Raw genomic sequence first — 23,567 nt, 5'->3', positions numbered from 1 at the left:
GTTCTCTGCGCCTCTTTGTTAGAAAATGTTAGACCGAACGTGGCTTTAAAGTGAACGAAAGTTTAAATTGTGAAGTTCCAGTGCTCATTGACGTTTTTGATTTTATTTATGACGTGTGCACATATTGCAATTGCTACATTTATCGAAAACCACCATTTTGGCTAATCAATGGCTTGTTGGTAGCTTTAACATTATGGTATTTACAATGTGTTTAATGCTTGGCAATGAAGGCACGTGAGGCCTTCCTAGCATCCCTCCCAAACCTCAAACAGCCAAACCAAAACAATTACAGGACAGTCTCTGTGCTGAAGCAAGGCTAATATCCAGACAGAACCGAGGAGTATTACCACCAACATTAGAACATCTTTACATATGAAACGCAACGGGTCTCCTTAGAAGTGACCATTTTAAAGTTGAGGTGCTACAACAAGGCCTAACCAAAACAGTAGTTAGGGAGAATATGGGTATTCGACCCAGTTATTTTCTAGCATGGGAACAACAATTTCAAACAAGTTGAGGCACTATACCTGATGGATAACATTTTGAATGTTTGTTAATTTCAAATCCATCTCTGATACTTTTATGGCTAGGCTACTCGTCAAATGGAAAACTGTAAAAATACGAGACCGACTTGTTTTGCATTTTTATTTCTGTATGCAGTTCATAAACTCACTCGCGTGCTCCAACATCCATGGTATTTACCCGTAACAATGTTTACTTGGTAGGGAACCGACTCTGAACTCCAAACTTCATTCTGCAAACTTAACTCTACCAAAAGTGCATTTAACCAGGTTTGTAGCTGCTGTTCACCACTTAAAAAACGTTCATCCTCATTTCTTTTCTGTCTTAAACACGGTTTAGCATTTCCCTCTACTTCATAAGCTGTTACTTTGGCTTGCTGCCCCCACCACCTTCAATTTGATTGCCTTCTGTCTCTTCACTCCTCATCTCCAGTACTGGTACCTCATCTGCCACTCCTTTCTGAGTGAGGGTTTCTCAATGATCTGAACTTGGCTCTCTCCTTTCTACAGCTCCTCGCTCGACAAAGTCACCTGCTCATTTTGCTTCTCTAATCAGCCAACAATACACATCTTAATTTCTTCGTTCCTCAGAGCCAGCTGTCATTGATTGGCTCTCTCCTATCTACAGCTCGGTTCCACCAAAACGGATTCTCCTGCGTTGTTCTCAACCCTTCTTTTCTGCCACATCCTTTTGCCCCTCATTTCCACATCCCCACGGCTCACAACCTAGGTGGGGTTCTCTTTGCCAACGATCTGAAACTTCAATAGTTTATCTTTTCCGCTGCCAGGCTTAGCCATATGAACACCCCATAAAATGTGTCCTCACCTCTGCTACCATTCTATGAAAGCCCCAATCTTAACTGTTGCCCTCGGAAGGCTAGACTACTGCTCCAGCCTCATGAAACTTCCACTCTATTCCTTCTCCCACTTCAACACAAACACAGATTACAACATTTTGTCATCAATACTCTGCTCATTGTCTGTGTTCGTTGATGCACTAGGCACAATAATCGCTCTGCAAACTTATTTCTCTTGGTCTAAAAATGTTCACTTGACTCCCATCTCCTGATCATCTGCTCTTTGTACTCTGCGATGCCAAGCCTCACTCAACCTATGCTCCCGACTTGCCCTACCCCTCCATGTCCTTTGCCCACCTTTCACATTACTACTGGAAGATCCCACACTGAAATAGCGAGAATGCTACCTCTGTACTTCATGATTGCCATTAAAAAGCACTTAATTAACTTAAGAAAAGTTGCTGACACATACAGTGGCATCATACCCTCCAACACACATGTTCTAACCTTTTTGGAGATTTGTGAACTACTGTAAATGGCGATTTTACTGTCTGGTTTGTACAGTCTTCTCTTCATCTCCTGCTCAAACACTCGGTGCATGTTCATTCCACATTGCTATGATCTATTTTTAATCAAAGCAACCAGAAAAGTGAATGTCCTACCTTCTGTTGTGACTCATGTATTGCACTTCCGGTCAGAGTACTCTTAAGTAAACCAATATAAATTACAAATGGAAACACCGTTCATGGTTTGCAAAGTCAAAAATACAACTCTTTAAAGGACAAAAGTTCCCAGTTGTATGCCAACAAAACAAATGTCACACAGAGACCCTTAGGCTCTATAATTACAGTATTTATTGACCTTCCTTCAGAGAAACAGACGTCCCAACGGATTACCTGTGCACAATGGACGAAAGGGAGCGCAAATAGGGAGAATTACAAGGGTCCCTGGGTAATGGAATGAATACCGCTACATACATCTGAAAATATGTTGAAAAGCCTGGGACAGGAGACACGTCTCACATGGCAAACAGGATGAGGAAGGCGACCATCAAACAAAAGAGGCCCATGGCTTCGGAAAGGGCGAATCCAAGGATGGCGTACGAAAAGAGCTGCTGCTTAAGGGATGGGTTTCTGTGGGAGGTAAAAACAAGGTAAACTATTAGAACAATGTATGGAACAAGCAGATAATTATTTTATAAAAACAAATAAGTGTATCGACAATGAGAATGAACAAAATCTGCTGTGACTGCAATCATTACAGTGCAAGGGCTCCACCTGCAGGCTACATGCTACAAAGGCACAGAATCCAGGAAAGGGTTTTCATCAGTACTAGCAGTAAAAATAAAAAGTGTTGGCATGTCGACAAGGACCGAAGGAAGAGGGTGGCTAGACATTGGGAACTAGGGAGGGCTGGCAGCCGCCGGCGTTTGTGACAAAGTGGTGTGCGGGATACTTTCTAGGCCTGAGCATGAGGGGAGTTACTGAGGCTTGGGGCAGTGTGCCACATCGGTTTGTCAAGGAAGGACAGACCATCAGTGAGGACTAACAAGAGAGCTGGCCGTCAGAGCACGCAGAGTGAAGGCTGTCACAGGTCAGGAGGAAGACGCAGCGGGGGGGTAGAGAAGAGGCCTTGCATGGTGATAGGAAGTACAGTCATCCAGGGGTTCCATGTAATGTCTCTGCAAAAATGTCACCTGGCAAAAAAGTTGCCAAAAAAATGAGTTTTTTGCAGGGACATTACTACATTGAACATGCGGGGGACACCATTGCAACCCCCAAAACCTCTTTTCCTAAGGGGAGCGGGGGATAGCCCTGCAACCCCAGCTCCCCTTGACCCCATATATATGGTCACCATATTTAATGTCACCACAACCTTTTCCCGGCGACATTGTGAATGATAGATTTTATCTATCTATCGGTTACCATCCAGGGATGATGCATATCAGTGGAAGAGGTATTATTGCATAACTTGGAAAACCCAAGTGATAATTACCAAGACCAGACATAAGAGGGGTGTGGGGGGGGGAACAGTCACCGAGGGGTGGTCCAGGAGTAAAGTCAGTCTGTATTTGATGGCTTGCTCATGTCAGAAAGGGGGGGGGGGGGGGGGGGGAGTCAGGTCAGCAAGGTGTTGTCCATGAAAAGGCAGTTGGAATGTAGGTAAGTCAGTTGTCAAGGATGACATTTATTGGTTGGCCTCGGCAGGCACCCATTCTTTTTGCACCTGCTGGGACCATGCTTACCTGGCATATCCAATAATGAGACTTCCAAACACTGTTCCAATGCCGGCCCCAGATCCAGCTACTCCAACAGTGGCAGCTCCAGCGCCAATAAACTTGGCAGCTGTGTCAATGTCTCTGGACACAGCACTGGTTTGAAACCCACGACGGGAGACTTGGGCCAAGACATTCTGGACTGGCAGCACGGAGAGCACCTGAAAAGAAAACAAGATGTGAAAAAGGTGGCACGGCAGGACACTAGAAAACTAAAAAAGGTCCCAATAAAGGATTTAAAGAAAACAGAGTGGTTAAAAGGGGTTAGATTTGGAGGGGGTGGAGAAAAAGGGTTTTATTTGTATAGCACTCATACACACGTGTTACAAAGCGTTTCAAGGCAAGGAAGGGAGCAAGGGAAAATACAATAACATTCTTACAAGGCCTCGAGACATTAAGAATGTGAAATTATCATACTAGGCCTGACGACATCCCTAAACTACATTGCTACAAAAATAAACAAGGATGAGGGCAAGGTACCCAGGCAATGAGGCGAAATAAAATACTGAAGATATGTGCAATTTACAAAGATATTGAAAAACATTGGCGATTTTCTCTGTGGCCACACCGACGTCATGCTTTAGTCAGGCTCATGGGGAGGAATTGCTTTTAGCTGTGGGGCCCCAACAGCAGTGCTACCTTTTTTCTTATTATAGTTCAAAGTTCCATTTGCCATTAAGAGACACTAGGAGGAATGTATGTGAGAAGCCTAAATGACAACTTTATTCACTTGAAGTCTGATCTTGAAACGGGCTACAAAGAGAAGACGCTGGTACCAGAAAGGGAAACATACCAATTGTTTGTGTCTTAAATGAAACCCCCATTTATTTGAAATTGTTTTTTTTTCTTCAAATATTTGTTTATTGATGGTCATGTCAATATTCACACAATACAATAATATTCTTTACAGTGCAATGTAGTTTCAGATATATATATATATATATATATATATATGGATTAAGAGATCATGGCGAGGAGGCAGGGGAAAAGTCATTAGATCTCTCACATAAATAACTTCTAAAAGGGGCATATATCTTTGAGGTGGTTTGTTACGGGCATGGCCAATACAAATTGTTCCTTACACTTGTTTACAAATGTCAACTCTGAGGAAATCGTCCGTTCGGGGTACATATGTGGCTTTCCAGCATTGCAGTATATACGTTTTAGCAACAGCGCATGTCACATTGAAAAGCCTTCGCATGCTTTCAGACACCTTACCAATGTCTCCAAACAGATATTTCATGGGAGAGACACCGGGATTTGCGTTATTTTCTCAATCTCAGCAGCATTATTCCAAAACACTGCAGTCAGAGGACATGCCCAATACATATGAAAAGTATTTACATGTGGGTCCCCACACTTCAAACATTCCCCCGAACAGTTCTCCGTAAGCTTGGTCATTTTAACTGGGGTGTAATGTAGTTGGTTAAAGATTTTGAACTGAATCATCGTAGGCCGGCGTTTGAAGACACCGTTTTTGTCAGTTGGCAGTATTTGCGCCATTGTTCTTCACCCAATGTCGTACCCAGGTGCGATTCCCATGTTTTGATGGTTTTCAGTGATGGAGAACGTGTTTGCATTAGGGCATACAGTTTGGAAACCCCGCCCTTGCACATTCCCCGGATGTTATAGCTTGTATGCACTCGTGTGAGATTGGTTCTTCAGCCACCTCACACTGAAAGCGTCCCTCATACGATGATATTGAAGCATATATATCATGGACCAGGCATGGAAAGTGACACCAAAGGGGTCAAATCTACAGTGTGCTGAACATGACAGAGCAGAGATCAGTGGGGGATGCTGCATATCTTTCTATCGGGATGTGTGTGGCGGTATCTTCTTGATTATACCAGTGCTTTGCGCCGTTAAGTAGCAGAACTCGAAGTCTGGTGCAGCGGTGCCACCATTTGCATATATGGTTCCACCAGTTTGTCCCATTTCATCCTTGCAGCTCCCCCGCCCCATATGACCAAGGATTGAAGATTTGTAAAAAAAAATACTCTGCCTGGCCAGAGAGGAATGTTGCCAAAAGAGTATAGAAGTTTGGGAAGGACCACCATTTTTAGGAGTGCTATCGGACCATATAAAGAGATGTTTGGCCCATATTTGGAGTTTTGCAGTTAACAGCTGTAGGAAAGTTTCATGGTTATCCGCAGACAATATTTGTCTTTCCCTGGACACGACTATACCCAAATAGTGAACCCGGACAGGCGACCATTTGAATCCACCGATATTTGATGGGATCACCACTCCACCATTTGCCGTTTGGATACTTGCGATAGAGTTGCAGTAGTTTTCCGCCTTCAACATGTTAGCCAGGGATGTTCCCGCTTTGTTACCCTCACCTGCAAGCTCTCGCTGGGGCGGCCATGTATTTCACTTCCCCGTCAGCCAATTTGTGGAGGACACAACAGTTTATTAATGTCAGCCAGTGCATCCTTGTTGTGTGCAATACTGTAATACTGCTCCTGTTCTCATAAACGGGATTCTACCTGGCTCAATCCCTTCCTAACAGATTTAAGTACCCAGACTTTGAAGCTTTTCCAGAGTGTTGCGCGAGTGTTAATGGAGCCTTTATTAATGTCGAAGAACTCTTCAATCTCTGTATGTAGGGATTCAGACACATTGGGATCTTTAAGGAAAGTAGAAAGCATCCTCCAGCGCTTATCAAATGGGGGTATATTGCGTAGCTCGAGCACCAGAGAGACCGGGGAGTGATCGGAGAGTGTGCAGGGATGAATATCACAACTCAGCAACGCGTTTAAGAGTGTGGTGGTCAGGAGCCAATAGTTGATCCGAGACTCAAGTCATGTACCGTAGAGTAATGTGTATCGTTTGTCTAATGGGTGGAGTGTTCTCAAAGCATCTATCATGGGTAACTAACTATCTGATGGAGAGTATGAGCAGCTTTAGTTGAGTAGCCGTAGAGTATCGGTTGACCCGTCGAGTGCTGTGACAAGAATCGCGTAAAATTCCCCTTCCCAAAACACCCATGTCTCATCCAGTGGGATTAACATATTTAACACTGCCTGGTAAACTTCTGAGTTGTCTATATTGGGCCTTTATGTATTCACCAGGACCACCGAGTGACCAGCTATTTCCCCCCCCCCAAACCAGCACATATCTTCACAATGGATCCATTTTACAGTCTGTATACTGGAAGCCGAGGCCGTATAAGGACTCCCCTGGCCTGTGTGGAATATTCAGTGTAGTATCGGAGTGGGTCCCAACTGGTAAAGTCAGCATGCACTTTCTTTAACACATGGGTTTCTTGGAGCATCAGTATATGCAGGTTGTGTCTTGTCTTATATGCACCCACTTTCTCGGCTTTACCCGGGTTGTTGAGGCCCCTTACATTCTATGTTAACATCTTAATTCTCAGCCCTTTTCCCATAAGCGTGTTGTGTGCCATCCATGCATACCATGTTCATCATTATCTTTACGTGCTGTCCCAAGTCCAGTACTGTTCATAGCAACATTACCATTGATTTTTAAAAAACCTAACTCCCCCAACTCGGTCAGCTTCTCTCAACCATACCGCCCTCTCTTCAGGTGCACCAGGGAATGACCATTGCACACCACCTTCCCCCACCCACAATCAACCCCAACAAGATGTTTCCCCCTAAACTTGTGTAACCTTTCGGGGGTGCGTATGCTGCAGCTTCAGATCCGGTTCACAATGTAGGTCAGTGCCACCCATCGACATCGCACTCAAACATATCTAAAGGATATTACAGTTTGCAGCATTCAGTCCGCCGGATCTCTCTTCTCATCATTGGGTCGTGGGCTCATGTTCTGGACCATTCCATGGTCTCGGGGTGGTAGTGGAATCGAAGCTTCGATGTAGTCCATTGCTGCTGCAGGGTTCTCAAAGAAACGCGCTCTGCCCCCCATGTTGTATCCGCATTGTAGCCAGAACAATTAAGGCATATGGGATTCGACACAGTCCGAGTTGCTTTTTCACTTGTTTGAGCCGGTACTCCTGCGGTGAAGTCAGGATAAACTTATATCCCGTTTCCCTCATATTGTAGCCTTCACATCTCCCTGGCCATTTTAAGGATCATATATCTGTCGCGATGATTGTGCAGTCCCAAACAGGGATTTTAAGGGAGCTTCAGTGTGAACCTCCATTGGACCTTTGCAGAAGGATTCTGCGACTCCAACTATTCGTATATTGTTTCTCCTGGATCTGGACACCATATCCCGTGACTTGCCTTACATCTTAGAAATTTCTCCCTTCAGTTGTGCAATGTCATGGCCGATTGTATCCTCGTTCGTACTTATCCTGGCCTCGGTTTCCGTTACTCGGGCACTTTATCCAATCTCGCCTTAAGTGACCTGGTGGCCACAATATTGCCCAGTTCAACATTTACGGATAGAAATCCATTTTGCATAGTGGCGAGAAGATGGTCCTCTCTAGGATTAGCTGTAGACGTAGTCGGGGTGTCCCCAGTCGACAGCGGTGTTGCTGTTGTTGCTGCTGCTGCTGCCGGGGTCTGGGAACTCATGAAATAATCAATCAGGCCCTTTTTCCTAGCACCTGAGCAATTGGTCATTATCGATGGGTTGTCGTTTATCAGCTGCCCTATGGATCGTATGGTATGAGGTGCCATACAATTCTGGTAATAGTGTCCAAGAGCCGACTGCTCCGTACAAGGAGATATTCTTGCGTGGTTGCACTGTTTAAGTGTTTAGTGTATTATGCTGGGTTCAGCGTATTCTGGATGTATATTTCTATAAACGGCTAGGTTCTTCAGTGCAGCTCGATCAAGGATGGCGTATCCCGCTTGTGTCCGACTCAAAGCACGGTGAGGGGACCGCGTTCACAGATCAAGACTCAGTATCTGCCTGGTGTTCGGAGGATCAACTATGGGGTATCCTCTTGTTCGAGTTACATTGTGACACGCTCAAACAGCAATTCCCACCAGACTTGACGGCTCTCCGTCTTTAGGAGGTATGCCTGTTATCTCAGATCAGCCATTAAGATGTATGTAAAGTTTTATATCCTTTTTTCATTATCTTGTCCTCGGATTGTAGAGCTCAGTAGTGCTGCGAAACTGCCACATTTGCACATCGATGGCCTCCACCCCCGCCTGGCGGGATCCACCCCAGGCCTTATGTCTAGGATTTATGCCTCAATCCGGGTGAGTAGCATAGGTAGCCAGAGTGGCGTTGTATACATGCTGGGGAGTAGAGCGCCACCCCAGCTTGTTGCTCAATTTTGTAATTGCCATATTTCATGGCCAAGTTTGTGCACTAGGTCAGGGGCATAGACAGGGAGGGGTATTACTCCTTAACTGTTGTGTTCGTAGTAGCAGGCCGGATGGTGTTGGCAAAGGGTCCCACCTCATGGCCTCCCCACCTGTGCACGGTAGTCATCGCTGCCGAGCCCAGTGGCATGGCTCGAAGAGGGGGGTGCGGGAAGGTCCATGACTTGGTGTACAGCGAATTGTTTGCTGTACACCAATACACAAAAAACGAATGGTAATGTTCTGGCAAAGACAGTGGTCTTCCGAATATCTGCCTTACAGTAGCAATGAATGTTGTACAGCCACTTCGCTCTGGGTATGTTATCGGTACTTGTATGGCGCACCGTCAACAACGGAATTGGTCCCCAGGAGCTCTGGCGGATCTGTAAACAGGAAGGAAGGGTGGGGGGGGGGGGTAGGGTTAGTCGGGAGGAGGGGAGAAGGAGAGTGGGAGATGTGGTGTGCTGTTGGCAGCTTCAGCTCGGTTGACACCGAGTGCTGGGCTTTGGTGCTAGTATCGGATCGGATGAAGGCCTTGAGTGCTGTGGGTGAAGTTTATGTGTTGTTGATGCGGTGTGGTAAAGAGCGTGCGGATTGCTGGGAGAGATGGTTGTGTGGTTTTTGTGTAGGTTTAAGTAAGCAGAAGATTGAGGGTTGGGTTAGTGGGGTCTGTATCCAGGTTCAGGTACTTACGATTCCGTTAGAGTTGTATACCTGTGGGTTCAGATGTTGCTGGTTCCTGGGGGCCGACTCGATTTGGTGGTGTTGCGCTGGTCCAACTGTATCCTATCGAGTATAGTATGGTTTGGTGGGTGCGTCTGAACCCAATCTTCAGGTGTGAGACTGGGTGGGTGATATCTATTCTTAGGTGATCTAGTGTGACCCTGGTCGGTTAAGGCTTTGAGTGGTTCAGGGGTTGCGGTCATGTTGAAGTGTTGTCCTAGTGGATCCATCTAGGTGAGCGTGTGTATTCAGACGTTCGTATCCTTCTGTCGTGACTGATTCTTTGATTTCCGTGGGGTGAACATCCTTGAGACTGTTTAGTTGTAGTTTGTGTGGTGGGGCATTGTGCTTCCTGCTTTGTATTGGTGGGCCGTGTGTAGTGATGAAACATTCTGTTTCTCACCCATTGCCTTGGGCCTGGGATGCAGTGCTTACTTTCCCCCTCTACGATTTGTTCTAAGAGCTGATGGGGAAGGTCATAGTTAGGTCCATGTCCTCTTGATGATTTGTTCTAGTTTTTCTGCCTTAGTTTGCTAGGTTTACTGTCTTTGGTTGTATTGCGACTGTCCCCCGTTTGGTCCTTTAGCATGCCGTGGGATATTTACCTCAGCTTTTCCCCATTGATCAGTACGTATCGTGGTCGCTCTACGTTTGTTGGTATTTTTTGGTATGTCGGTGCCCCTGTGGCCAGTATTATGACGTGAAGAGCCAGGTTTTGAGTAATTTCCTGAATAATAGGTGGTTTCATCTGTTATGTATGTACTTTGCAAGGTTGTTCCAGGTTTTCGGGGCTTGGTGAGAGAAGGAGGATCCACCAAGTTTTCTTTTGTTGTAGGGCTTCGGTTCCAGGCGGATGTCCATGCTTGATCTGAACGTTCTTGTTGGTCGATGTATGCACAATTTGTCTCTTAGGAACTCAGCGCCTTCGTTTGTACTGCTCTGTGCGTAACGCACATTGTTTTGAATTTTATTTGTTGTTTTATTGGTAGCCAGTGTAGTGTTTTCAGCGCTGGTGCGGTGTGTTCTCTTCGGGGTAGTTTCAGAAGTAGTCTGGCTGGCGCGTTATGAATGTGTTGTTTTTTTAGGAGTCGTTCCAGGCATGCCTAGGTATAGGCTATTGGCATAGTCTACTTTGGACATGACGAGGGCGATGATGGTGGTCGTTTTTGTTGGCAAACGATAGGAACGGTAAGATTCTCTTTGCCGCTCGTAGGAGGAAGAAGCATTTCAGAGCGTTTAGTTGTGGCTCTAGCGTGAGATTATTTGTCCATCAGAAGCCCCAGTTTTTTTTTTTTTTTTTTTTTTTTTTTACACAATCGCAGAGGGTGCTGGGGTAGTCCCGAGTTCCCTTGGCGAAGGGATGAATTTGTTTTCTCCTCCATTTTTTGTGACAATCATTATTTCAGTTTTGCATGGTTTGATTTTGAGGGAATTGGAGTTCATCCAGAAGAATACATCGCGGAGGCAAAATGTACATGGTGTGCTATAATGTGTCCAATGTAGTGCCATCCGACTCAAGTCCAACAGTGCTGCAAGGCCAGTTGCCCTTTTATACACCAATGGCTTCTTTCTCCAGTTTGTAGGACCCACGCCAGGACGTGTGTGAGGATTTGTGTTGTAACCGGGACGGGGAGCCTCCACTGCAAGTGTGGCGCGAGGCACCGGGCGGGGAGCTGGCGCAGCTTCTATCTGCCCGATCCAGGCCGAGCGGGTTTCGTGGGGAATAGGCAGGGGAGGGGTGTCACCCCTTGCCCGCTATGTTTCAGGAAGTGGGCTGGATGGTGCTTTTAAAGGGCCTCACCTCGAAGTCTCCCAGCCCGACTCACACCGTTCATTGCCTCCGGGCCTGGCGGCGTGGTTCGAGGGGGCGGGTGCAGGGAAGTTCGTAGTCCGACGTTGGACCCAATGTGTACTATGTTCTGCAACCGCAGCGGCTCACACGCCGTTTCGGTGTACAATGGGACCCAGCCGCCAATTTGCACCGTATTCAGCTCAGTGTGTAGCAAGGCCGCTGACGTTACTTTCTGGGGCTTCAGCAGGATTTAGTACGCCCGCACGCTTTCCAAATCAGAGCTTCGTCACCAAGTTAATGGGACCATACACACTGTGGCGGGTCGCGGCAGAGTGCCCATTGGGGAAGGCGTAGTGGAAGCCGGGTGGCTCGTCCTCTGCAGAGGGGATATGGTAGAGTATTAAGCTGTTGTGGGGGATGGGGGTTGCACCGCCCAGGGAGGTATCTTGTACTGTGTCAGGCAGCATGCCAGTGGACCAGATAGGCTCCTCCTCCTCCACGGCCTTTGACACCAGCTTCCCCTGCGGATTCAAGTATGTATTGCGTGGGTCATGCAGCTGGCCTCCGCAACTCGACCCCGGTCCTCTCTTCCGGAAAGGATTACTCAGATGTTTTAAGTCTGATTGCAATGAAAATTGTGCCGGGTATTCTCAGACCTTTCTTTCATAAACAAGTGTTGCAGCAGATCTTGTCACAGGGTGGCTCCAAAACGGATTTGATTTGAATAAGGATCTGCTCCGGATCGTAGCTCAACAGTAAGGTAGCCATCACAAGCGTGCGCAACAGCACCCCCTTATTTGAAATTTCTTGACACCAAGCATTGTAACACCCAACACTAATGATGTTTGTGCTTCTGTTAAAAGCCTTTACTGATCAATAATTTCAAAGAACCGTATGAAGCTTAAGAAGTAAACACAGTTAATCTTTACCTGATGTGAAGAAAGCACTTTTGTGGGGATAAATGATTGGAACTGCTACACTACCAACATTTCTACAGACAGCTTGGAATACTTTTGCTCCAACTGTTTTTTTAATTAAAAAAAGAACGTGCATCCTTTAACAGTGTGCAAATCTGCTAAATGTATATGAAAACATGTTAACTCACGATGCTGATTACTTTGAAATAGTTACTTAGGATCAACACTGAACAGCTCAACACTGAACAGCATTTATGTCAATTGAAAAGGTTCATGGACACAACACAGGCAACCTTGCAGTACTAGGCATTTGTAAAAACATACTCAAATACGCTCAAAAATGCCTTACTTGATGGGTCTACTGTTAACTTCCATAAATAGCATTTACATGTTTTTAAAAGAACTGATGCAATTTCTACTTCTCATGTGAAATAGGAACTATAATTTAAAAAAATACACGTTAACCAACTATGAGCAGCCGACAGGGAATCACTGACTCTGCTTAGCTTCATTCTTCTACTATACCTGAAAGGCCTATCGTAGAGCCCTCTCTGCTGGTGAGGTCAGTCTGTTCTGCGTAATCACTAGAATCCTTACCTGCTTAAGGCACAATCCATCCTTGTTTCCAAACGTACAACACCTTGCCTTTTCCTAGACAGGCATCATAAGTCAACACACTTGGAATGCTTAGTGACAGGCTCTTCAATTTGCGGCAGAGATACCTCTCAAAAGTAAAACTAACACTAGCACACCACGGCTAACGATTAACCCCCCCCCCCCCCCCACGAGCAGCAATGCAGCTTTACATCTGAATGAGGCCTACTCTACATATGTGGTAGAGCTGCACCCAAGTCCAACACATTATGGCAACATTGTATAGTACTTTACTTTCATCTTTCTAACACTGCACGGTCAACTGCTGCAGATCCACAGTCCATGAGGCTACAGAACAACCTTTATCACTGTGCAAGAGTGCTGCAACGCTGCAATTTCCGTCAGAGAGCCACCTGCGCATTAATACAGCAGCAGTCAAGTTGAATTCCGTCGATGGTCCCAGAATTATCGACTATGTGATTGTTAATGTAGGCTTTGCAGACACCAACACTGCTAACTATGGGCTCAAACACATCCATGACCACTTCCCGAGTGGGCAATGCCGTGCGACTGCACAATCAAAGATTTATTAGGAATGGGGAACATTAGCAAGTCATGCAACAAGTTTCCTTCTCTGGCCAATTTACCTGCTCTGTACTGGCTTCTGGTCGGTTCAGCACAGAAGCGGAGAGGGGTCGACAAAGGAGCCTGGAGCCATTCTTCACCTGTAACAAAAAGCACACGTTATCAGATGGCGCATAATTGCTGCAGAACATTCAGCAAAACATTGTGCTTAAGACAGGTCAGGCACGAACCGGCTTTCCCAGCCGACTCTCATCTCCATGGCTATACTAGAAACAACCAACAGTCCTGGCTTATCTATAAGCAGACCTGTGTATATATGTTTAACATGTACTTGTTTAAAAATAAATGTACATATATCGATTAACAAATCCCAAAATAAACAGGTTACCCTTTCAGTAATAAATAAAAGACAAGCTAAGAACTTTAAAATCAGGGCTTTGTGCTGTTATGCTTAGACAATGCCTTTTTTATTGTGGCCGTTTGAATCACCTTATGTGAAAGCAATACCATAACAGTGAATAAACCATTGACGATGCTACAGGTGTATGTGTAGCCCATTACAAACTCAAAAAAGTGCTCAAGTGGACATACTTTTTAATCCAATCGAATAATCCAATCGCTGCTTTTCTAATGCCGATTGCTAACACTACCTCTCGAACACAAAACAAATAAAACCACAAATCAAACTTGCCAGGCTTTGCTTAAAACACCCAATGGCGGAATGCAGAATAAATCTCTCTGTTCTACAAAGCCCTTCTCCGAGAGGGCCAACTCACTCACTGGCGCTGTGCAAGTTAATCTCTGGTCTGATAATCCAAATGTATGCAAGTCATGTTTTCATGGTGTTGGGGAGATTTTTCTGCACCTCCACCCCAGTGAGTGGCGCAAAAAAACCTATTCTAAGATAAAGACAGGTTTCCAACCAAATGGCTGAACCATAAGGCCTCAATCGAGGAAGGGGAGACCACTGTGGGAGAGGTACATTTAGTCCAAATAGAGAACACAAAACTCGAGGTAATGATTACGACTTTACTGGAATAAGAGATTTAAAGTGCTGTGAATTCGGGCGTCGTGGGTGGGAGGGTATCTTGGTTAGGGCGTCACCTAATTCTTTGCAATCCAAATTTCTCAAAAGGGAGGTAAAAAAAAAAAAAGAAAAAAAGCTTGGATGTTTGGGAACATGACAAGCCATTATAATTGCAAGACCTGCATTTGGTTAATGTAGATATGCCACTGGATCAGATCTCTCAACACTGTAATTAAGAAAGCTGGAACAAGAAAACCTCTAGTATATGATATGCTATTTATAACACGCTTAATACCCAGAGGTATTTAAGCGCAGACCCGGGGAAATCGAACCTGTGTTGCTCTGTCGTCTTGCTTCCAAAGCGAGCACGTTGCCGACGAGCTATCCTCCCGAGACTAGAACTACTAGTGGCATTCCTAGAGGTAGGATTTCCCACGCAAATATGGTACTGAATTTTCTACAATGATGAACCACTACATTACGAAGATGGAAAAAGAGCTAGGACTGTCAATTCCAGAGGAATCCCAGCCATGGATTTGGGGAAAAAGAGCACACAAATCATTTGAACGCAGGTTTGTAAAAAGAAGGCTCTCACTGAATCGGTCTTAGATGGCATTCCTAATGGATCACCCAGATTTAGTGGGAATTAGTGCAATTGAAGATCCAATTCCCCCACGGGCATCACAGGTCTGACCCCACCCTTGGACCCACTTATTCTGCTTCGAGGCAAAGGCCCAGGGCCTTACCCTATATTGGGAGAGGTCATGTCAATTTTCTATTTCAGAATTTGCAAATGAAAGGGTATTAAAATGAAAAGCAGAAAAAGGAAACGCTTTTGGAGTGGGAGTTGGATGTACCCATCGAACAGAGTAAGGACATTGAATGCTTGTTCATAGAAGGCCAATGGGGCTTCTTTATAAGTTAAAAACTCAATTGGGGATAAAATTTCAGAGAAGGTTAATGCAGTTGCTGCAACCAAGAGGTTGCCGATTTTGGGAAACTGTGGCATCTCCATAGGAAGGTCAGGGAGAAAGTGCTACATGGCAACTTTGGCACAATAGGTGGTTTGTCATTCTTGAACTCTATGTTAACTCCAACCCAAGAGTGTTCACTGTCCCAGATGGATGACAGCCACTTGGAGGGAGTAAGTGGTTTTGACACAAACGTTTGTTAGAAAAGGGGAAAGGGTGATCTTGTTTTGATAAATATACTGGTTTCATAATGAATAGCTAACTTAATATAAGTATACGATTATGGCACTTGCGTATATGTTTTGTTTTTTTCTTTATAAGCTATATTAGTGTTGCGATAATGACATTATATGGTGCTTTACATTGAAAAGCCTAAATAGCATTCGTCAGTAACGTACTTCATCCATGAAAGATCAGGTATTGCCAATGTTTGTGATGAGGCAACAAATTTAGTTCACTTTCATTGTAGGTTTTCAGGTAAAAAAAAAAAAAAAAAAAAAAAAAAAACTAAATCGCAAGGGTGTTATTTGCACAGGGATTTCCATAGACATGCCACAGCCGCCCCTAAAAAAGACATTAAATAAAACAAACAGGCTTGCCGTACACACGTTGGGACTGTATGTTCCCATTTCTGCACACCCACAGCCCTTACCTAGGACTAATCATTTTCCATTCGAGGAAATCTGCACAAATACACATCCGAGGAATTTAGAGTTGGAAGTTTGCTGAAGTTCAGCCCTAGTGTTCTTTGCCTGGTTTTGTTAAAATCTGCCAATTTTTTTAAAAATATAATTTTAATTCTTACTTTTTTGGGGTCTATTAATTATAGACCTTCACCTACACAAAAACATTCAAAATAATACAATTTAAAACTACAACAGATTTTTTTAAAAAAAACAAGTTAAAATACAATAATTAACATCCTAAAAAAACACACCACAATTGTTACCCATTGGCTAATCCATAACATAGCATTTGTAGGCCCTTCCTTGATCAAATACAATGTAGGTAAAATAAAAACCAATTTATCTCAGGCTCAAAATGTGGCGTTGAGGTCACCCAAGACACCTTTAAGAAATGGAATCAATCCAATTGCAATAGCAAAATTTCCCCCATATACAACATCCACAAATCTCTCGCAAGGACCCCCCCCCTCCCAAGTTGCTTTGTTCGCTTAGCAGTCAAACACAGCATGTGGCATAGTGTTTTCGGTGTAGCCTTCAATGTTGCAGTACCTACAACTTGGGTCTGATCTGTCCCATTGTCTCCTGAAAATTAAAACCTCTTCAGTCAAGTGCTAATTTAAGCGGAAACGTAATAACGGTGTTCTGTAAAATCTGCGTGGGAATTATTTTGGAAGAGTGTGGTAAACTGGTCTTCATTTGTTCTCTCTGGGATAAAGTTTACTCCCATCTCTTCTCCAGTTTGAGCTTAACCGAGTCTGGATTTTTACATAACATCTTCAGTGAAGCCCAAATCTTTGAATATTTTTTGGCATGTAATTTTCCATGTATCAAGTATCAGCTCCCTTGGGGAAAGTAGAGTGTCTTTTAGAACTTTGAAAGCCCTTACCGAGTATGGCTCTATGCATTTTAAGAAAAAGGACTTCCATGTCACTCTGGCATGCAATGATACGAGACCTAGCCTGTATAATATAGCGTACAGAGGTCCCTTGCGGTAAATGGAAGATTCTCCTCCAAAAAACAAAAAAAAAAGCCTTGTTCTATCCAGAGTGAAAATGCAGTTGCGAAAAAGACTTCAGAGCCATAAATCAAGATAACCACAATTGTTATTTTGTAAAAATTAACTAATGGCTCAATAGAAAAATGGCAGTACTGTTTCAATGTAATTGAACCTTGAGCGGCCATGTTTTTGATTTTTGTTCTAAGCTGCACAATTTTCGATGCATCACTCATACTAGTGTTTAACAAGATACCCAAATAGATTAATGTATTATGTCAATTCTCTCCCCTCTAATGACACAAATTAGTGGTTTAGAGGTCCTGCCTTGCGCTCCTTGCAAAAATCAGAATCTGTGTTTCAGACATTGATCCTCAAGTGGTTTTCTTCCAGGTATAATTGCAAAGCGTGAAGGTTGCGTTGTAAGCCTACTGTGGTCTGGTCGATCAAGACCAGATTGTCGGCAAAAAGCAAATGACCAATCTAAGTCTCCTGTATACTTGGCAGAAATGAACAGGGTTTCTCCAAAGACAAGACGATGTCCAATATAAAAAGATTAAAAAGTGCTGGCGCTAAAGGGACACCCTTGCTGGAGACCCCTTGCTGTTGTAATGGGTTTTGATAAATGTTCCCCACCCGTCTAGCAGTAGCCTCAGAAGTGTTGTTGAAGGCCTGGATTTCGAAGTAAATCAGGCGGGCAACCATTTTCTTACGTTTAGACCAAAGACGGTCCCCATCAACAGAATCGAACGCCTGCTCCAAGTCCAAAAATGAAATAAGTTTTTGTCTTCTGCATTAATGAAAGCGTCTTAAAATGAAACCGTTCATGCTTGTACCAATTTCCTGCATGAACCCAGACTGCCCGGTGGCAGTGATCCAATCTGTCAATCTTGACAACAGCAAAGTAGCAAAGATTTTACCCACATCATCAAGAAGGGCGACAGAGCGGTAATTCTTTGGATCATCCCAAACTCCCTTCTTAAATGACTGAGACCGACCACGATCGAACTTCTATGAGGCCGGTACAGCTCTTGCTCTATTAAGAAGTCTACCCATTCATTAGGGTTCGCCTTGATCCTCATGCTGTATGCCATCCGGGACTGGGGCCCTTAAAGTACTTGCTTTTCTTATTAAAATGTTATGCAATTTCCCTATGGGCTTGTGCTCTCCCTCACTGTTAGATAAATGGGAGGCGGGAGTCCAAATATGACCGAAAAATGGTTCACCCATTTTGCTTGATACTGTATTTACCATAGAGTTTCTTTCGGTGTCCCTATACCGTTCAACAGCTGCCAAATCTCACCCACATTTTTTCTGCGCATTTTAAGCAACATGTTCTGTGCCTCTTTTAAAATGATAGTGTGCTTGAAGACCTCCAACCAACTTTTTTAATTTCTGCCTCCTCATTTTCAAAAAGGAGACCATACTGCCAACTCCCGCTTGTTGAATTATTTATTTATTTTTTAGTCCCCCCGCAGGCCTCTTCATTGAGAGACCACCTCCAGGTTGTATGTAGGTTTGTGAATGTACACCGTTCACTTAACCCCAGCCCTTAGTGGAGAGAAAATCTGTTATAAATGGCATGTAATCAATGAAAGGACTACCATTATTGATGTTTTGGTCATGTACTTTATCTGTTAAGCTTTGTCTTATTTTAATTACACTCTAAGCAGTCATGCAAAGACGATGCTGCCCTTGAACAATGTCTAAATCAAAATTATATAGCAATAACGGGGAAGTGCAGCCAAGTCGACCATGTCAAATTGCAGTATATCGTGTTCACTACAAAGTGTTGGAAAACCTCAAAGTCGGTGACCTGGGGAAAGAAGGTGGCACCAACGAAGATCTAGTCCAGAACCGCACTCTTATTAGCAGACTTCCACTTCGTGTGGCTCAGACTGTCTCCCTCCATTTCCATTCATCATGTGTAAATTCATATTAGACACAACTGCCCCCTCCCGACCATCCAAGATAATTCTCTTTTATCAAAGGCTTTCTATATTGTGGCACCCCCGCCCCTTATATTAGTTGTGGTCTCTAAGCCGGCAATGTTAAAAACACTGTAGACTACCACAGAAAACTCCTGTAAAGACTGACAACCGTCAGTGCATTCAGTAGGGCATCAATTAAATCCTGGTCTTTAACCCACTTTGGGTTCCAATATAAATTGCACACCACAAGATGGCCCTGTCTTGGTTGCCCTTCTGAACACCTAGTAATAACCAATATCTGGCGATATGGATTAGGGTATATTTCCTCCATAACCTGGAGCTACACACCACTTTTGACAGCTATCAAGAGCCCATAAGAGGCAACAATCCTGTTATATTTAGAGTTTAATAATATGTTTATTATCCCACAAGGCAATTTTAGATTCACTCTGGGTCTCCAAAAACGCGTTGAGGAGCAACCTGATTGGCTAATTCAAGGACAGCCATTTTAATTGGGTTGGCCTGCAGCTTCCAGTGAAAATATGCAGAAGGTGAATTTCGAAGGGATTGTGTCCTCCGACGTATTCCTCATCTTAGATATCTCCTTCCAGCTCTGCTGGCCTCGGAAAATGTTTTCTCTCTAGAGGGCGCTGCGCGTCGACGTCCTCCGAGTCGATGTCCCTCGACAGCCGCCGTATCGACGTCATCCTGCCTATAAAGGCCGCGCGCAGCGTCCGTTGCTCCGTTCCGTTTTTCCGCACTTACTCAGTGCCTCGGAATACCGTTGCTCAGTTCTTAGTCAGATTAATCCTATTTACCTCGAGTCATTCGATCCGTACTCGATGGCTTCCTCGTCGGAACCGACAACTCCTCGATCCGGCTTCAAAAAATGCCGAGATTGTGGGAAAAAGATGTCGTTGACTGACCCTCACAGAATTTGTCTGTGGTATTGGGAGCTGAACACCATTGTTCTGAATGCGAGGACTGTATGTCCATGACAGCTAAGGCCCTGAAGGAGCGTAGGGGGAACCTGGAGAAAGGTAAGACTTTTAAAGCTTCTTCTTCGTCGAAGTCGAGACACTCACCATTCGTGCTCCAGGTCTCGGAGTGGGTCTCATCACTCCTCGAGATCGAAGCACTCGAAGAGGAGACGTCGAAGATCCCCTTCTCCGTCTTCCTCTGTTTCGCCAAAAAGAATCCCTTGCCCCACGAAACATAGTTCCCGGGCTCTGAATGGGAGGAATTCCGCAAAAATATGATGAGCGTCTTCGAGAAAGCGGCCTCGACCCCCTCGAAGACTGCCGAGAGCGATGCTCGGGTCGAAAGACCCGAAGGTCAAAAACGCCGCGAGTCGCAGTACCCGGCGAAGGAAACCTCTCGAGTGCGTCTCGAACCCTCGAGTAGGATTATGACCTCCAAACCTTCCTCGAAGGTGCCATCGACGAGGGTTCCGTCGACGCCGAGGTCGATGTCTTCGACGCCGTTGTCGAAGGGACCTTCGACACACGGGTCTGTCGACTCGACGCCAGCTTCGACACCGGCATCGACGCCAAGAAAAGTCACGGTTACGACACACCCAGTGACTATCCCCAGGTCCTCGACGTCGATGGCTTCGAGATTGTCGAGTAGAATTCCAATTCTGTCGAGGTCTTCGAGGCCTCCGCCTTTGTTTTCGACGCCACGCTCGAAGCCTTCGGCGTCGACGACATCGACGTTTTCGAGACCGATAATGACAAGTTCGGCACCCTCTGCCTCGGAAATGGGATTTACTCCTTTTATGAGTTCAGAACAATTGAGAACTATGTCCTCAATTTTGGAAGAGGGTGAATTGTCTGAACAGGAGGACACATTTGAGTTGCAGGGACCTGTAACCCCAATTAGAGAGGAATTTTCCTCTGAAGAACGTAGGTTAAAGGATCTTCATGATTCCTTACATGAGGCAAGTGGGTTAGACACTTCCCCTGAGGTGGAGTTTGCTAGGCCAGACCCGGGGGAGCATGCTGAAACCCCCTATAGAGCCTTAATGGCCAGGATCACAGAGTTCATGGGGTGGTCTGCACCTTCACAATCTTTCCAACAAGATGACCTCACGGATATTCTTGACAAAGGCCCACAGGAGGATCCTGTGGTGCCTTTTCATAAAGCTCTTCAGAGGAAGATCATGACAAACTGGGAAACCCCAGATATAGTACCAGCAGTAAATAAAAGACTGTCTACAAAGTACAGGGTATCTTCTACAGACCCAGAGTTTTTGTCTAAACACCCATCCCCAGAAAGTCTGGTGGTACAGGCAGCTTCCTCTACCGATGTCAAGGCGGCTTATCCTACCGTCCCACAGGACAGGGACGATAAAAAATATGATGCTATGGCAAAGAAAGTCTTTTCAGCATGTAGCATGGCATTAAAATCTGTTAATGCTACTTGCACCCTTGCTAGGTTCAGCCATACACTTTGGGAGTGTGCTTCTACAGCGGCTGACTGCATCCCGGAGGGAGAGGAAAGGGATGCGTTCCTGAATATTATACAGGACGGTAAAGACGCTATGTGCGAATCCCTCCAGACGGGCATTGATTCGGCTGACAGTATCAGCAGAGCAATGGCGGCAAGTACATCAACCAGGAGATTCGCTTGGTTGAGAAAGTCTGGTTTTGCCCCAGATGTGCAAGCCAGGCTCTTGAACATGCCATTCGATGGCTCTTCTTTGTTCGGGAAAAAGGCGGATGACAGTTTAGAGAAACTGCAAACTTCAAAAGCAGCAGCAAAATCCCTAGGAGCTGCAATCCGTCAGTCTCCTTTTCGTCCTACAGGAACCTCTGCGAGGGGCAAGTCCTTTCGCTTCTACTCCGCATTCGGAAGAGGTAGAGGACGACCGGCTCAAAGGGGACAAAGAAGAACTACCCGAGGTGGACGGGGTAGATATTCAAAAGCCGCAGCAACAGCAGGTGCCTCTTTACCATCGGCATCTGCATCAGCCGCCCCAAAACCACTCTGAGGACTTCCCTCACAGGACACCTGTAGGAGGCAGGTTGACTCAACATCTGGCGGTATGGCAGGCTATCACGTCAGATGCTTGGGCATTGGAAACAGTTGCCCAAGGTTACTGCCTGCCTTTCCTACGTATACCTCAAGAGTCATCCACCGGGGATCAGCTCTCAGAAAGCTCCAGATCCGCTCCTCTTGCAGGAAATTTTGGACCTGCTAGAGAAAGGTGCCATAGAACCGGTACCTGTAGCGGAGAGGAACAAGGGCTGGTACTCCCCTTACTTTCTCATTCCAAAGAAAGACGGAGGACTGAGACCCATCTTGGACTTGCGAGAATTGAACAAATTCCTCAGAAAAGACAAATACAAGATGGTCACTCTTTCTCAGATCCTCCAGGCCCTTCAGTTCCAGGACTGGTTGGTATCTCTGGACCTTCAGGACGCTTATTTCCATGTGCCTATCCATCTCAAACACAGGAAATACCTGAGGTTCGCAATTGGCAACTCTCACTATCAATTTCGAGTGCTGCCATTTGGGCTGACCTCCGCCCCGAGGGTCTTCACCAAGTTAATGTCGGTAGTGGCTGCAAGTCTAAGGAGGGAAGGGATTCACGTCTACCCCTACCTGGACGATTGGTTGATCAGGGCTGTTTCTCCGGAACAAGCTCAGATCCAGCTAAATCACGTGTGCCACTTCCTTCACAGACTGGGTTTCTCCCTCAATTTAAAGAAGTCACAAATGATACCATCGCAGAGACTCCAGTTCATAGGAGCGATCCTGGACACTTCCCTGGGAAAAGCCTCGCCACGAGAGGCGAGGGCTCAAGATATTCTACAGATGGTTACCAAGTTCCAACATGCCCAACGTCTCCCAGCCTTTGACTTTTTGAGGTTGCTAGGCCTCATGGCATCCTGCATTTTCCTAGTGCCAGAGGCTCGCCTGAGAATGAGATCCCTCCAGTGGGCACTGAGGACTCAGTGGTCACAATTCTCAGGGAGAATGACAGATCTTCTTCAGGTTCCCGGCAGGGTGGCTCGAGACCTTCAGTGGTGGGCCTGTCAGGAGAACATTCTGAAAGGAGAACAGTTTTGGCAACCCTGGCCGGAGATAACAGTAGTCACGGATGCCTCACTCACGGGGTGGGGAGCCCACGCCAACGACTTGACCATCAGCGGTCGTTGGTCTCCATCGGAGTCCAGACTACACATCAACCTGTTAGAGCTGAGAGCCATCAGACTTGCGCTGAAGGCGTTCCTGCCAGCTGTACAAGGGAAGAAAGTCCTGATAATGACAGACAACACGGTGGCCATGCATTACCTCAACAAAAGAGGAGGCGTAGGATCACTACCCCTGTGCAGAGAGGCGATGCAGCTCTGGTTTTGGGCAATCCAAGAAGGAATCTCTCTATCGGCAGTTCACCTAGCCGGAGAGAAGAACTTGACAGCGGACGTTCTGAGCAGGCAGAACACAGTCTCCCACGAGTGGGAGCTGGCTCAGGAAGTCCTTCAAGAGATCTTCGCCCT

The 23,567-nt window shown here is 45.5% G+C and overlaps 1 protein-coding gene across 1 annotated transcript in view; it reads right to left on the bottom strand.

The window, feature by feature from the left end:
• Positions 1–2,149: 2,149 nt before the first annotated feature.
• ATP5MC2 (ATP synthase membrane subunit c locus 2) overlaps positions 2,150–23,567 on the bottom strand; it is a 35,927-nt gene continuing 14,509 nt past the window's right edge. Inside the window, exons 4-6 of the mRNA XM_069653278.1 lie at positions 13,516–13,593; positions 3,564–3,754; positions 2,150–2,451 (exon numbers count right to left, since the gene is read on the bottom strand). Coding sequence (XP_069509379.1) covers positions 2,337–2,451; positions 3,564–3,754; positions 13,516–13,593 — 384 coding nt within the window. The 3' untranslated portion in view covers positions 2,150–2,336. The remainder of the gene's footprint in view (positions 2,452–3,563; positions 3,755–13,515; positions 13,594–23,567) is intronic.

This window comes from Ambystoma mexicanum, chromosome 3q (assembly GCF_040938575.1).
Source record: "Ambystoma mexicanum isolate Mex_15411 chromosome 3q, UKY_AmexF1_1, whole genome shotgun sequence".
NCBI lineage: Eukaryota > Metazoa > Chordata > Amphibia > Caudata > Ambystomatidae > Ambystoma > Ambystoma mexicanum.
Note: the sequence above shows the minus strand (reverse complement) of the source record. Positions and strands in the feature narration are given on the sequence as shown.